The sequence below is a fragment of the Neophocaena asiaeorientalis genome, unplaced genomic scaffold (genome assembly GCF_003031525.2).
Source record: "Neophocaena asiaeorientalis asiaeorientalis breed wild unplaced genomic scaffold, Neophocaena_asiaeorientalis_V1.1 scaffold357, whole genome shotgun sequence".
NCBI classification, from domain to species: domain Eukaryota; kingdom Metazoa; phylum Chordata; class Mammalia; order Artiodactyla; family Phocoenidae; genus Neophocaena; species Neophocaena asiaeorientalis.
In genome coordinates this window covers 738,411-751,577 of record NW_020173270.1, presented here as the reverse complement: position 1 = coordinate 751,577, position 13,167 = coordinate 738,411, and the positions used below count along the sequence as shown (strand labels likewise).

Here is a 13,167-nt window from a genome sequence, read left to right as displayed (position 1 = left end):
GAGAACCGGATGAGGCGGCGACCGTGAGGCCGAGCCGGGAGCGGGCGTCGCGCCGAGGCCCGGGAGGGCGGGGAGCAACGGCCGCGGACGCCGCGGGGTCGCATCGTCGAGGGCCAGGGGCGGGCGGGGAGCGCTGGGCTCTCGGGCCGGGGCCGCCGGCGCCATGGGCAACCGCGGGATGGAAGAGCTGATCCCGCTGGTCAACAAGCTGCAGGATGCCTTCAGCTCCATCGGCCAGAGCTGCCACCTGGACCTGCCGCAGATCGCCGTGGTGGGCGGCCAGAGCGCCGGCAAGAGCTCGGTGCTCGAGAACTTCGTGGGCCGGTGAGCGAGCGGGGCGGCGACAGCGGGCTGGCGGCGGCCTAGGGCACGGAGGGCGGACCGGGAATGGCGCGTCCTGCGCCGCCGGCGTAACTGCGGCGCTTGCGTGCCCGCGACGGGGCCGGGGACAGGGAGGCGGGCCCTGTGGGACGCCCTGGGCGGAGGGCTCCCTGCCGGGGCTGGGGGGCGTGGGCCAGGAGGTGCGGTGAACCCCCGCCGACTCTCTGGCCCCCGGCTGTAGTGGGTGAATTATGCCATCTGGTTGTCTGTGGGTCAGGGATAGGTTCCCCTTCTCTGTCCGAAACCTGTCACCTAGATATCTATTGGGCCGATCCCTGCGGTCTGGCTGGCTGTTCATTTATCTGGAGCAGTTTCTGTCGTCTGGTTGGCTGTCTCTCTGTCCTGGATAGGTTTCCCCGCCGCCACCATTTGGCTATCCATCTGTCCAGTACCGCAGGGCAGCCCCCTGCTGCCTGGCTAGCTATCCAGGATGACCTGTCCTGTCTGGTTGCCCATCCGTGCCCTTCCCAGACTTTAACACTTAGCTATTTCTCTGTTGGGTTACCCAGCTGGCCTGTGCTGTCTGTCTGACTGGCTGGCTGGACCTAGGAGACCCTGTTTGGCTCTCCTGGGCTGACTCTTCAACTTGGTGCCTGGTGAACGCTGGCTCCTCTCTTCCAAGTGGACCCATTTGTTTGTCTGTCCTGGTGTCTGTCCTTCTCCTAATCTGCCTGTCAATGCCGTAGCCGTCACCTCTGTGGCAGGGGGTGGTGGGAGCATGCAGAGGAGAAGGGAGCTGAAGGATGAGACCTGAACTCCTTTCTATTGGAAGTAGGACCCCAGGGGGAACTTCCTCCAGGAGTCTTTCCTGGCCCATGTCAGGGTGCCTCCGGGGCCCTGGAACATAGGGTCCCAGCCCCAAGCTAAAGCCTGAAAATTGGGGGCCCTCCTTGGATCCTGGGAAGGAACTTCTTGCCTGATCAGGTTGTGGTGGCAAGAGCTGGTATACAGCCTTCCCTAGGCAGCCCTGAGAAGCCTCAGATTGCCCATCTGTCCAGTGGACAAATTCCACTCTCTGGGCTGTTTCCAGGATTCAGGAAGCTAATGGATGCGAAGGGACCCTGTGGCCACTGAGGGCGGTTGGTTCTCCCCTCTCCCTTCCCCCACCTCTTGTCCTTCTGCCTCCCAGATGGGTGGCCACTTCTGCATTCTGGGAAGGACTCCATTTGTGACTGTGGCTGCCAAATAATAACGTCATAGTCATCATTATTATTATTGTCGTTATCAATGTTAAGAGGTAATGTTCATCCAGCAGGCCCCAAGCCGAGTTGTTTCTTGGTTCAGCTCAGAAAAGACTCGCTATTTGCCCAAGGCCACCAGGCTGACACTCAGTGGAGCCCAGCTGGGCGCCCAGCCCCGCCCCTGCCTTCCCAGAGGCCTGGGGTTTTGCTCCCAGCAGCACGAATTTCCTCCTTTGCTGCTTTGTCTCTGGCGCAATGCCCTCTGTCTACTGTGGCGGAAAGGTGTGTACTTGGGATCAGCGCGGCCTGGGTTGAGCCTCGGGCTGGGCTGTGGGCCCCCTGCTTGGCCATCTTCCCGTCTGCCCAGGCTTCCGGTGAGCGTCTGTAAAGCTCTGTCCATTTCACCTGCCTTGTGACCTCGCACAGATTGTTTGACCTCTTTGAGCCTTAGTTTCCCCTCTGAAAAATGGGGCGATGGACCCTCAACAAGACTGTTGCAAGGATGCAGTGACATGGTGTGTTGAAAGTGCTCACTTAGCATGGTGCCTGGCATACAGTAGGTGTACTTGGATGGGGCTGTTAACTCCCCAGGCTGGTTCCTTCCATATCGACAACAAAGGCTAGTCAGAATTAAAAGTGCTCTGCATTTACACACTGGACTTCATTTAAGCCTTATGAGACTGGCACTGCTGTGATCCCATTTTCTAGAGCAGAAAACTGAGGCTCAGAGAGCTGAGCATTCTTGCTCGAGGTTGTTCAGTGAGGGATTGAGGGCTCTGGGTTGGAGACCCCGGGTCTCTCTCCCATCCCCACCTCTTCTCTGGCCCCCTGCCCTTCACCTTTCCCTCCCACCCACCCTGGCATCTGGCAACGGCCAACTGCTATTGAGCTGGCTCCTGTGGCGACCTCCTCCTAGAGCCTGCAGCGTGACATCGGTCGTTAAGCACATTAATTCAGGGCCCGACAGCCAAAGCTGTAAAAAGGCCTCTCTTTGGGTATGGGGTGCTCAGACAGGAGCCAACTTCTTTTTATTTCTGGAGTGTGGGTAAGGCTTCTCAGCTACAAAGCCCTGCCCTAGGGGGATGGCAGGCAGGCCTCGCTTTGAGTCCCACTGCCTGCTTCTTTTTGTGACTTTGGCTAAACTGTGCTGCAGCTGAAGACCCTTTTCCTCCCTTGCGCCCTGTCCACCACACAGAGGGTTTCCCAGCTGGTTTCAAGGAACAAACAGGAGAGCATGTCAAGCTCTGTGCCTTGGGGGCAGCACGGGCTGCTCTGTTTCCCTGCCTCCTCCTTGTGGCTTTTCTAAGAACTTGATTCGAGAGTGAGAATAGCCCAGATAGCCCAGCCCCATACCAGGGGTTGCAGGTCCATGGCCATGGGGGCCGAAGCCTGCTTGCTCCGTCTTTTTTTTCACTAGCATGGAGTTTTAAATGTTTTGTTTTGTTTTTTATAAATTTATTTATTTTATTTATTATTTTTGGCTGTGTTGGGTCTTCGTTGCTGCACGCGGGCTTTCTCTAGTTGCGGCGAGCGGGGGCTACTCTTCCTTGCGATGCACAGGCTTCTCACTGCAATGGCTTCTCTAGTTGCAGAGCACGGGCTCTAGGTGCACGGGCTTCTGTAGTTGTGACGCGCAGGCTTCAGTAGTTGTGGCTCATGGGCTCTAGAGTGCAGGCTCAGTAGTTGTGGCGCACGGGCTTAGTTGCTCTGCGGCATGTGGGACCTTCCCGGACCAGGGCTCGAACCTGTGTCCCCTACGTTGGCAGGCAGATTCTTAACCACTGCGCCACCAGGGGAGCCCTAAAATGTTTTGTTTTTAATTAGCTGTCAACATTTAAAAGTGAGATTTTGCATCAAAATCAGATTTTGGTCATGCTAGCAAAAACCCCAAAGATGTTTAGGGTTTAGTGGTGTAGCGCACAGGCTCTGGGCCCTAGGCCTGGCTCTAGCATGTTTGGCTGTGTGACTATGGCCCGGTTCCTTTTCCGTAAAATGGGGTGATTACTAGGCCCTCTCTGCAGGACAGGGTGAGTTAACGTGTGTTGAGTGCATGGACCCTGTACCCGTGGCTGCTGCTGTTATAATCATCGTATTCTGGCCGCCCTGGGCCTGTGCCTGGCACCAACTGCCTGGGTCTCAGAAGCAGCAGCCACTGGCTGCCCCATCAGACCAGGAGTGGCCCCTTGAGCTGCCAGAGTCCCCACTACTCCCTAGTGCTTGCCCAGGCCCATTTCATATTTGTCCGGAGCCTCCTGGCCCCGGAAACCTTTAAGGTTAAGGCCCAGGGCTTGTCCTGCCCTGTACCAGCAGATAGACCTGTGGCCCTAAAGAGAGGGGAGGATGTGGCTCCCTGGTGACCCTTGTCATTTAGCCTCAGGGTCTGGCAAAGGGAAGGGCTGTAGAAATATTCCCTTGGGAAAAGAGCAGGAAGGGGAGGCAGAGGTTGAGGCCTCCAGCTTGGAGTCTCCCAGTCTTGGACTTGATCCTGTCATTTGTCTTCCGAGCCTCAGTTTCCCCGGCTGGGAAATGGGGCTCTTAACATTACCTCCTCATGGGCCCCATTCAGGCCACCAGGTTGGGTGTGTTTCACCTCTTAGGGCATTGAGGGTGGAGTGAGGATTAAATGAGTCTCGGAAGAGTGTCTAGTGTGAAAAAGCACTTAAAAGGTAAAAGGTCATGCATTTTTCATTTGTTCATTGAAAAGTGTTTTCTGAGCATGTTCACTCTGTGCCCGGTTCTGTTCTAGGGCTGCAGACACAGCCCTGAGCAAGATACCAAAGCCCCTGCCCTGGGGGAGCTGACCTTCCAGCAGGACGCAGATAAAGAAGAAACAAGGTAGAAGATAACCGTTTTATGGAAAAAAAAGAGAAGATTATGGAGAGGGCAGGGGGAGGTTATAGGCTTAAATGGAGGGTCAGGGAAGGCCTCCATGGGAAGGTGACATTTGAACAGAGACTTAAGGAGGTGAGGGAGGACCTGTGGAGATCTGTGGGAAGAGCGTCCCAGACTGTGGGAACAGCCAAGGCAAAGGCCCTGAGGTGGGAGTGTGCCTGGAACACGGTATAGTGGGCGAGTGGGGGGAGATGAGGTGAGGGGGGTACTGGGGTGGGGCGGGGTGCAGGCCACGTGGAGACTTGGAGGCCAGGGAGGGCCCTGGGTAGAGGGAGAGCTGCTGGTGGCACTGTTGTGATCCTTCTGGATCTGGTTCTGGGCAAGCTGAGGGCTCTTGCCTTTGATGTGCAGCTCTGCCTCGGCGCTCTCAGTGAGTAGTGGCTGTGAGCACATGTAGGGCCCGGTGCCATTTTTCTTTTGACAAGAAGCAGCTACCCACGGACTCTACCGTTTCCAGCTGCGTTTCCATTTGGTCTCGGGTGATGGGTCCCTGCAGGGAGACGTAGCTGTATCATGGGGCCGCTGCGGGGCACACAGTGGGTACTGGATGAATGCGTGTCAGATGACCGTTGGCTCACGTCCCTGCCAGACTGAGGGGTGGGCACATGGCTTGCTCTTTGGGCTGGTTTGTCCCTTAACAGCTCTTCGGTGTTCAAATGACAGCTGCTGTTTCCATGGTCCTTCCTTTCAGGCAAAGCCGAAGGGCCTTTGCCTGTGTGATCTGTAGTACCCAGGCCAGCCGGAGCAGGCAGAGTCCAGAGGCACCTGTGGGAAGGTGGCATCCATCAGCTGAATGACCTCACTTCTTGGGCCTCAGTTTCTTTGTCTGGAAAGCGGGGTTCATGATGGTTCCTCTCTCCTGGGAGCGGGCTGAGCATTCGAATGAGCTAATCCTTGTGAAATATTAGACCTGTGCATTTTGTATAGCCCTGGGTCAGGACTCTGAAGGTCAGTTGTTAATTTCTCTTTCCTTAAAGAAAAGGAATTCATGATTGTTAATATAAGTAACGCCTCATTTTAGCACAGACACTCATTGAGCACCTGTCAGTGTACTTTGAGCTCTGGGGATGCAGCTGGAACCAGCTGGTGAACCAGGTCCTGAAATGCTTGTGGGAGCCCGTTCCTGCTGTTTCTCGGTGGGAATGGTGACTGGCCATGAGAGTTTTTTGATGCTCATTCAGCCTATGATGGTGGGAAATTGGGAGCAAAAAAGGCCCAACAGTATCGAATTGACTAGACAATGTGTCCAGACAACCAACTACGAAATAACTACTCAGAGTGATCTAGAAGAGAATTGAATGACCCAGAAAGCCTGTGCAAGACCTGTTAGGGCCCAGACCAAGTGGACGTGTGAGCCCATCTTATTCCAAACAGTTGTATTTTCATAGTAAAAAGCCTGGAAAAATGTACAGCTTCGAACCCCACATGTGGGTTGTCTCCCCACATAATTCTTTATTCGTTTTGGCTCATTTGGGGATTATGTTTATAACCAGGAAGACAGATTTCTCCAGAGCTCAGCTCTGGGCTGCCCAAATGCTTTTCAGAGTTATTTGTCTGGGGATAATGGCCCTCGCTAGGTACACGGATTGAAATCCTCTGGTAAAAAGTCCAGTTCATTGTGGGTGAGGGCAGAGGATGGCCTCGTGGACAGTTCCAGATTTGGAGTTTTCAAAGGTAGTGCGGGCAGAAAACGCTGGGCATGGCGTGGAACCCTGTGTCTCTCCGGTGTTTGCATTTGGTTCAGAGCCACATCTGCCAAGCTTTTGCCCGATTTGAATGAAAATGCCGAAATTACAGGCCCCTCAGCTGCAGAAAGAAATGGGGATGTCGGCTAACCCTTAATTTACTGGGATTGCCAACTGCATACTGTAATTAAGCCCTTATTGTTAGAGCTTTGGAAAAATGCAAGCCAATAATGAGATATTTATAGTCCATTAACCATAATCTGAATAAAGAAAAAAATTACCCTGCCTCCGAGGCAAAATGGCACTAGAGAGAAAAGGCTCCTGCTTCCAGGTACATAGGGGTTCCTGTTAGTATTGGCAGTGAAGTCCCTGCTAGATGCTGGGGATTTTCCCCTTTGGAGTCACCCTCACCTTGAACAGGGAGCTGGGTGGCCCTTTCGGTTTCACCTGCTGCTGGATGTTTATAACACAGTAAGAGCTGATGTTTGTGGAGAGTCACTGTGTGTCGTGCCCCAGGGACTTATGTCTAAAATCTGACCACATGGTCCCAGCAGTCCTTGAGGGCAGATACTGCCCTTAGCATCCCTGCTTCACAGGTAGGGAAACTGAGGCCTCAGAGGTGGACTGGCTTGAAGTCGCATAGGGAGGAGGGCAGGAGCGGGCCCTGAGCCGGGCCTGTCTCCTCCAGAGCCCACTGCCCGGGGATAGTGGGGTTGGGAAGGTGTGGTCATGGCTTTTGGCTGTCAGGTCAGTAGTGGACACTATGGTGCTTGTATCTGGGGCTGGGGCCGAGGTGACGGATGGAGCGATTTCTGGCTTTCCGGATCCTTGAGGTTAACTCTGTGTCTGACAGCATGCCGGGTGCTGGGGACCCAGCGGGGACTGAGATGGACAGAGGTCAGCAGAATGGTTAAATGAGCAGTGACATTCTGAAGATGGAGAAGTGCAGTGAAAATGATAGGGAGAGTGAGAGAGTGGCTGGGCAGGGGCTGCTTCAGACGGGGTGGTCAGGGTGGGCCTGCAATGGAGCCAGCCCCTTGCAGACCCCAGAGAAGGGTGTCCCAGACAGAGGGCTCTACAGGTGCCCCCTTCAGATATGGAAAGGGACCTGAGTCGAAGGCAAGACCACTGGGGCCATGGGGGTCAGGAAACTGCCTTTCAGATGCCTATTTTTCCTAAGTTTTTGTTTGTGTTTTTTTTTTTTTTTTTTGCGGTACGCGGGCCTCTCACTGCTGTGGCCTCTCCCGTTGCGGAGCACAGGCTCCGGACGCGCAGGCTCAGCGGCCATGGCTCACGGGCCCAGCCGCTCCGCGGCATGTGGGATCCTCCCGGACCGGGGCACGAACCCGTGTCCCCTGCATCGGCAGGTGGACTCTCAACTACGGCGCCACCAGGGAAGCCCCCTAAGTTTTAATTATATAAGTAGAACACTGAAGACTGAGTTCTCGGAAAAAGGGAAACCATGACAGATGAGGCAGGATACATTGCCCACCCTGTCCCTTCCTTCCAGCTCCACGTGGAAGCACCATTGTCAGTTTGGCATATATCCTGTCAGAGCCCTCTTGTGTTTACGTACATATGGACACGCTGGTACCTATAGAAAATACACAGCACTATTCGGGGTTGCTTCTTTTGGGGGTACATCTTCTTTCCAGAACTGGGACTACCCTGTTTATATCGTTCAGAAACTTGTTTTCCAACCACGCAGCACATCCTAGGGGTCCTGCTGTGTCGAAATGTTTGTAACTGCTGCTTGGAGCTTCCTGACCCTCCCAGAGCGGTAAGAATGGAGGTGGGGGGCCAGCAGGAGTCACTGCGGCTGTCCCAGTGAGAGAGGACAGTGCTGTCTCACGTGCTGCTTGCCAGGATCCATGCTGGGACCTGGGTACAAGGCGCCTCACCTACTTCGAGGCCAGTGCTTGATCTCCGTCTACTGACGAGGAAACTGAGTCACAGAGGTTTGCCCAAGTGGCCAGACTTGAACCCAGAGCCTCAGCCTTCATGGGTGGCCCCCTTCCCCCAGGCCGGCTGGCCTGTACCTGAAGTAGCATCCTCACCCCTGGCTCCTTTGGATTTTCCAGCCTCCCTTTTCCCCTTGGCCCCAGCTTCACAGGGTCCAGTTTTCCCTCCCTCTGCACTGCATTTGTACCTCAGAAGTTTCTGGAACAAAGCCGGGTGTTGAGGAATAAGTGAAGCCCTTGTGGGGATTCTTGCAGTGCCCATTCGGGTGCCCGGTGCCACGGCTCAGCTGCTCGAGTTGCCTCCTCTGGTGGCGACTGGGGGGCGGCTCTGGTCTTCCTGTCACACTGAATGGACTTTCCATGCCCTTGACATACTCACCATGTGCTAGGCACTGAGTGCTGTCTGTACGTCCCCTCAGCTTGGCCCCATTTTACAGATGAGGCAGTTGAGGGGCAGAAATGGGGCAGGCGGTGGGGGTGAGGCTCTGAGCCCCATCCTTACCCACTTGTTCACTCTACCTGAGAGGCCCTAGAGGTCCTTCTCTGAGGAGGCACTTTCCAGTGAGAAGGGAGTGGAGGCATGTGGGAGACGGCGGCCCCATAGGGAGCCTTGGGGTGGGAATGGTGGTCAGGGAATGCTTCTTGGAGGAGGCAGTAGGTCTTTCTGTCTAGACAAGGACAGGCAGCAGCTGCCTGGAAGCAGGTAGGTGACTGCTACACGAGGACCTTTGTGCCCATCCTGCCTGGCTGTGGGCCCCGGCTCGAGGCTCGTGTCCTGTTATACAGGGTGCTTTCTTGTTGTCACGGCTGCATAATACTCCATGGTACAAAGCCACCTTTGTTCACCAGCCTCTTGGTGGTGATGGATGCTCAGGCTGTGTCTAGTCACCCACTCCCAGGATTTGCACGTGGACATGGGACACCTGTGTAGAACACGTGTCTACACAGAGGAGGACATGGGGAGATGGATGGCCAGCACTGGGTGTGTGGCCCTCCCCTCCCTGGGTGTGGAGGCCAGGATGCTGCCTGGCAGCTGTTCACCTGGGTTGAATGAGTGGACTTGGGATTGGCCAAAGAGTCCATCCCAGGGCTCCCACATCAGCGTGTCCTCGCCGTGCTTCACCCGTCCCGACCCCTCCCACGACCTGGACCAGTGCAGCTGCCTCTGCCCTGGTCCCCTGGCACCCGCCCTGCCTCCCCCACCGCCCACAGTGTCCACAGGGTACCTGTGAACACCTGAGTCTGGGCATGTCCCTCTTCTGCCCACCACGCTCTGCGGCCCCCACACTTGGGCTAAAAGTCCAAGTCCTCCACTGGCCCCCCAACACCCCCGCCCTCGCCTGCTCCCACTGTCCCCCAAGCTCATCCCGCCGGCCACACAGCCTCCTGGCCGCCCCTGAACCCCCCAGACTCACGCCTACTCAGGGCCTTTCTCTTCCTTCCTCCACATCTCCTCTTTGTCCAGAGTTCTCCACACCCTACCCCTCTCTCCTTGGGTCCCTGCTCAAACCACACCCCTCTGAGAGGCCGTCCCTGACCTACCCTGGTTCACACAGGGCCCTGGCACTCAGACCGTGTGCCTAGATGTGTTTTCTTCAGAGCTCATCTTAGGACCTGAAACTGTTTTGTGTGTTGTTTCTTCCCCCCGGCGGACGGCAGGTCCACAAGGGCAGGGATCTTCGAGCGTTCCTCGCCATTCTGGCACAGGGTAGGAGCATGCATATTTGTTCCGTGAAGGTACCTTAAGACCAAACTTGGATTAATTTCACTGCACAGACGTCCACTGAGAAGGGGACCAGCGGACAGCCCTGTGACTTGCCTTTGGGGGCTCACAGCCTACCTGGGTTGTGTGGGACTGAGAATAGAAGAGGGTTTTGGGGTGCTCCAGGGGGGACAGAAGCAAGTGTATCCTTTTTACGGGGAGGGCTGTGATTTGCCCTTTGGGCACAGGGTAATAACAGTAACAGGCTAAGACCTCGGGGCCGGCCAGGCATGGCTGTCTCTCTGGACCGGCTTCCTGGCTGTGAGATGGGGCCGAGCAGGGCCCCCTCCCTGGGCTGAGGTGACTGAGGCCCTGCACAGCTTCCAGTGAGCCATCCCTTCTGACTCTTGCTTCTTGCCTGGGTACCAGGCAGCCACTCTGTCCGGGCGCTGGCACACTCTCTCAATGGGGACCCGAGGTCTGAAGGCAGCTTCCCTCCCACCCCCACCCCCCTGCCCGAGGATACCCAAGTGCCTGCTTGGACCAAGAACCAAGGAAAGGAAGCTGCTGGGGTCATCGCTTCTGAGTCCTGGCAGCCCATTAGTGTCCGTCACGGGGAGATGCCCAGTGCCAGACCCCTCCCCAGACCAACTTGAAACTCCCAGGGGGATTCCAGTCAAATGCCACAGCATGGAGAACCATGCTCTGTTTGTTCTGGGAGACCTCCTTTGCCTAAACTTGAACCCGCTTGGATCACAGATCCATAGCGTGTGGACAGGTGGCCAGCAGAGCTGCCCAGGGCCCCGATGACACCCTCATGCCCAGATGGAGGAGGAGGACGAGGCACCCTGGAGGCTCTGCCCCATGACACGTTTTCCCAGCCATAAGAGTCTCTAGGGACTGGCAGGCCAGCAGGCAAGCACAGCAGGCAGGAACAGTCCCAGCTGGGGTTACGTCTGCTTGCCGGGTGATACACCCTGGCACAGCCAGGCCAGCCCTGGAGGAAGCCCCGGGGTGGGCTGGGGACACAGCCCCTACTGTCCCAGCCACGGGGCCTCTGTCTTCTGTGCTCATGGCCAGGATCCTTCTGGAGGGTCACAGCCTGCTTGCCTACAACGCCGTCAGCAGGCCCTGCAGCCAGGGAGCCAGTGGCTTTGAGGATGATACCCTCAGAGTTGTTCTTTTCTAGCTGGTGGGGCGATGGAGTCCCAGGGACCTATAAATCAAGATCAGGGCCTGTGACCGGGGGCTGTGAGCCGCCCACTCAGCTTGAGAGAGGCTGCCTGTGGTTTGGGCTGACACGTCTCCTCATCTTGCAACACTTCCCCTCGTCTAGGCGGAAGCCATTCAGGAGGAAGCCTGGCTCCAGCGGCTTGTGCCCTAGTGGCATCTCCCGGTGGCACCGCCTGGCACAGGTTGACAGCGAGCTCACAGCAGGCCATTTTCTGAGGTGGGGAGGCCCCCACCTGGAATACGCTCCTGGCAAAAGGATGTCCTAGCTTGATTTTTTTTTATTAATTTTTATTGGAGTGTAGCTGCTTTACAATGTTGTGTTAGTTTCTGCTGTACAGCAAAATGAATCAGCTATACATATACATATATCCCCTCTTTTTGGATTTCCTTCCCATTTAGGTCACCACGGTGCATTAAGTAGAGTTAACATAGTGCTATACAGTATGTTCTCATTAGTTATCTATTTTATACATAGTATCAATAGTGTATATGTGTCAATCCCAATCTCCCAATTCCTCCCACCCTCCCCTTCCCCCTTGGTATCCATACATTTGTTCTCTACATCTCTGTCTCTATTTCTGCTTTGCAAATATCTGTGCTATATTTCTGGATTCCACATATATGCATTAATATACGATATTTGTTTTTCTCTTTCTGACTTACTTCACTCTGTGTGACAGTCTCTAGATCCATCTAGCTTGATTTTTAATTACAAGAGTTCTTGGACTGTTTACTCGCTGTAAAATACAGTTCTCTTCTATAGGAAGAGTAAGGTGGAGGTTCGTCTTGCCCTTTGCTTGGGACCACCTTCATCAGCTTGTGGCTCTTCTCAGATCCTCTTTCTTTATTTTTTTAATGTGTGAATGCCCCCCCCACATTAAATGCCAGGGTTAAGTCTGTCTTTTTGTTTGGTTTTGGTTTTGTGTTCTTTTTTTTTTTTTAATGTGCCGTGCAGCTTGCGAGATCTTAGTTCCTGAACAGGGATTGAACCCAGGCCCTGGTAGTGAGAGCTCTGAGTCCTAACCACTGGACCGCCAGGGAATTCCCAGGTCTTATCTTTGATAGTCCAAAATCTCGCTGGAATGTGTCATGCCTCATGCCAGGTTCTTTGCTATTTAGTGTCTTCAGGGGTTTTTGCCTTTGTTTTGTTTCTTTAAGACATTTTTTATTTTGGCATAATTTTAGATTTACAGAAAGTAAGCAAGCTGTAAACATACAGGAAAGTTATGGGGATAGTACAGAGAGCTCGCATATACTCTTCACCCGTCTTTCCCTAAGGTTAACCTCTTACCTTGCCGTGGTATATTTCTCACAGCTAAGAAATTAACCTTGGCATGTTATTACTATTAACGAAAGCCAGAATTGATTCACAGTTCCACAGTTGTCCCCAATACGTCCGTTTTCTGTCCCAGGACCCCATCCAGGATCCCACATCGCATTGGGTCATCCTGTCTCCTTAGCTTCCGCCCAGCTATGACAGCGCCACAGCCTTTGCTTTTCATGACCTTGGTTTCTTTTTTTTTTTTTTTTGTGGTAAGCGGGCCTCTCACTGTTGTGGCCTCTCCCGCTGCGGAGCACAGACTCCGGATGTGCAGGCTCAGCGGCCATGGCTCACAGGCCCAGCTGCTCCGCGGCACGTGGGATCTTCCCGGACCGGGGCACGAACCCGTGTCCCCTGCATCGGCAGGTGGACTCTCAACCACTGCGCCACCAGGGAAGCCCTCATGACCTTGGTATTTTATAGACTGTCCTGCAATTTGGGTTTATCTGGTATTTTCTCATGTTTTGAGTGGGGCTATGGGTTGTGGGGAAGAGGACCACAAAGATGAGGTACTCTTCTCTTCACATCCTATCCGTGGTCCATGATATCAATAAAGCTTCCCATGGATGATGTTGACCTTGATCTTTTGGGTGAGATGGCATGTCTGTCAGCTTTCCTTGCCACAAAGTTACTTTTTTTTCTCCTTTTTGTACACTATCCCTTGGAAGCATTGAAGATTCTTTTTTTTTTTTTTGGCTGTGTTGGGTCTTCGTTGATGCGTGCGGGCTTTCTCTAGTTGCGGCGAGCAGGGGCTACTCTTCGTTGCGGTGCACAGGCTTCTCATTACGGTGGCTTCTCTTGTTGCGGAGCA

At 54.6% G+C, this 13,167-nt stretch overlaps 1 protein-coding gene across 2 annotated transcripts in view; it reads left to right on the top strand.

Annotated features, from left to right (window-relative positions):
• The window catches only part of DNM2 (dynamin 2), a 99,984-nt gene continuing 86,817 nt past the window's right edge, over positions 1-13,167 (top strand). The window contains exon 1 of one of the 2 annotated variants that reach the window (XM_024745714.1): positions 1-324. In XM_024745714.1, the coding sequence (XP_024601482.1) occupies positions 164-324 (161 nt within the window). In that variant the 5' untranslated portion in view covers positions 1-163. The remainder of the gene's footprint in view (positions 325-13,167) is intronic. The other variant, XM_024745713.1, reaches the window with a different exon arrangement.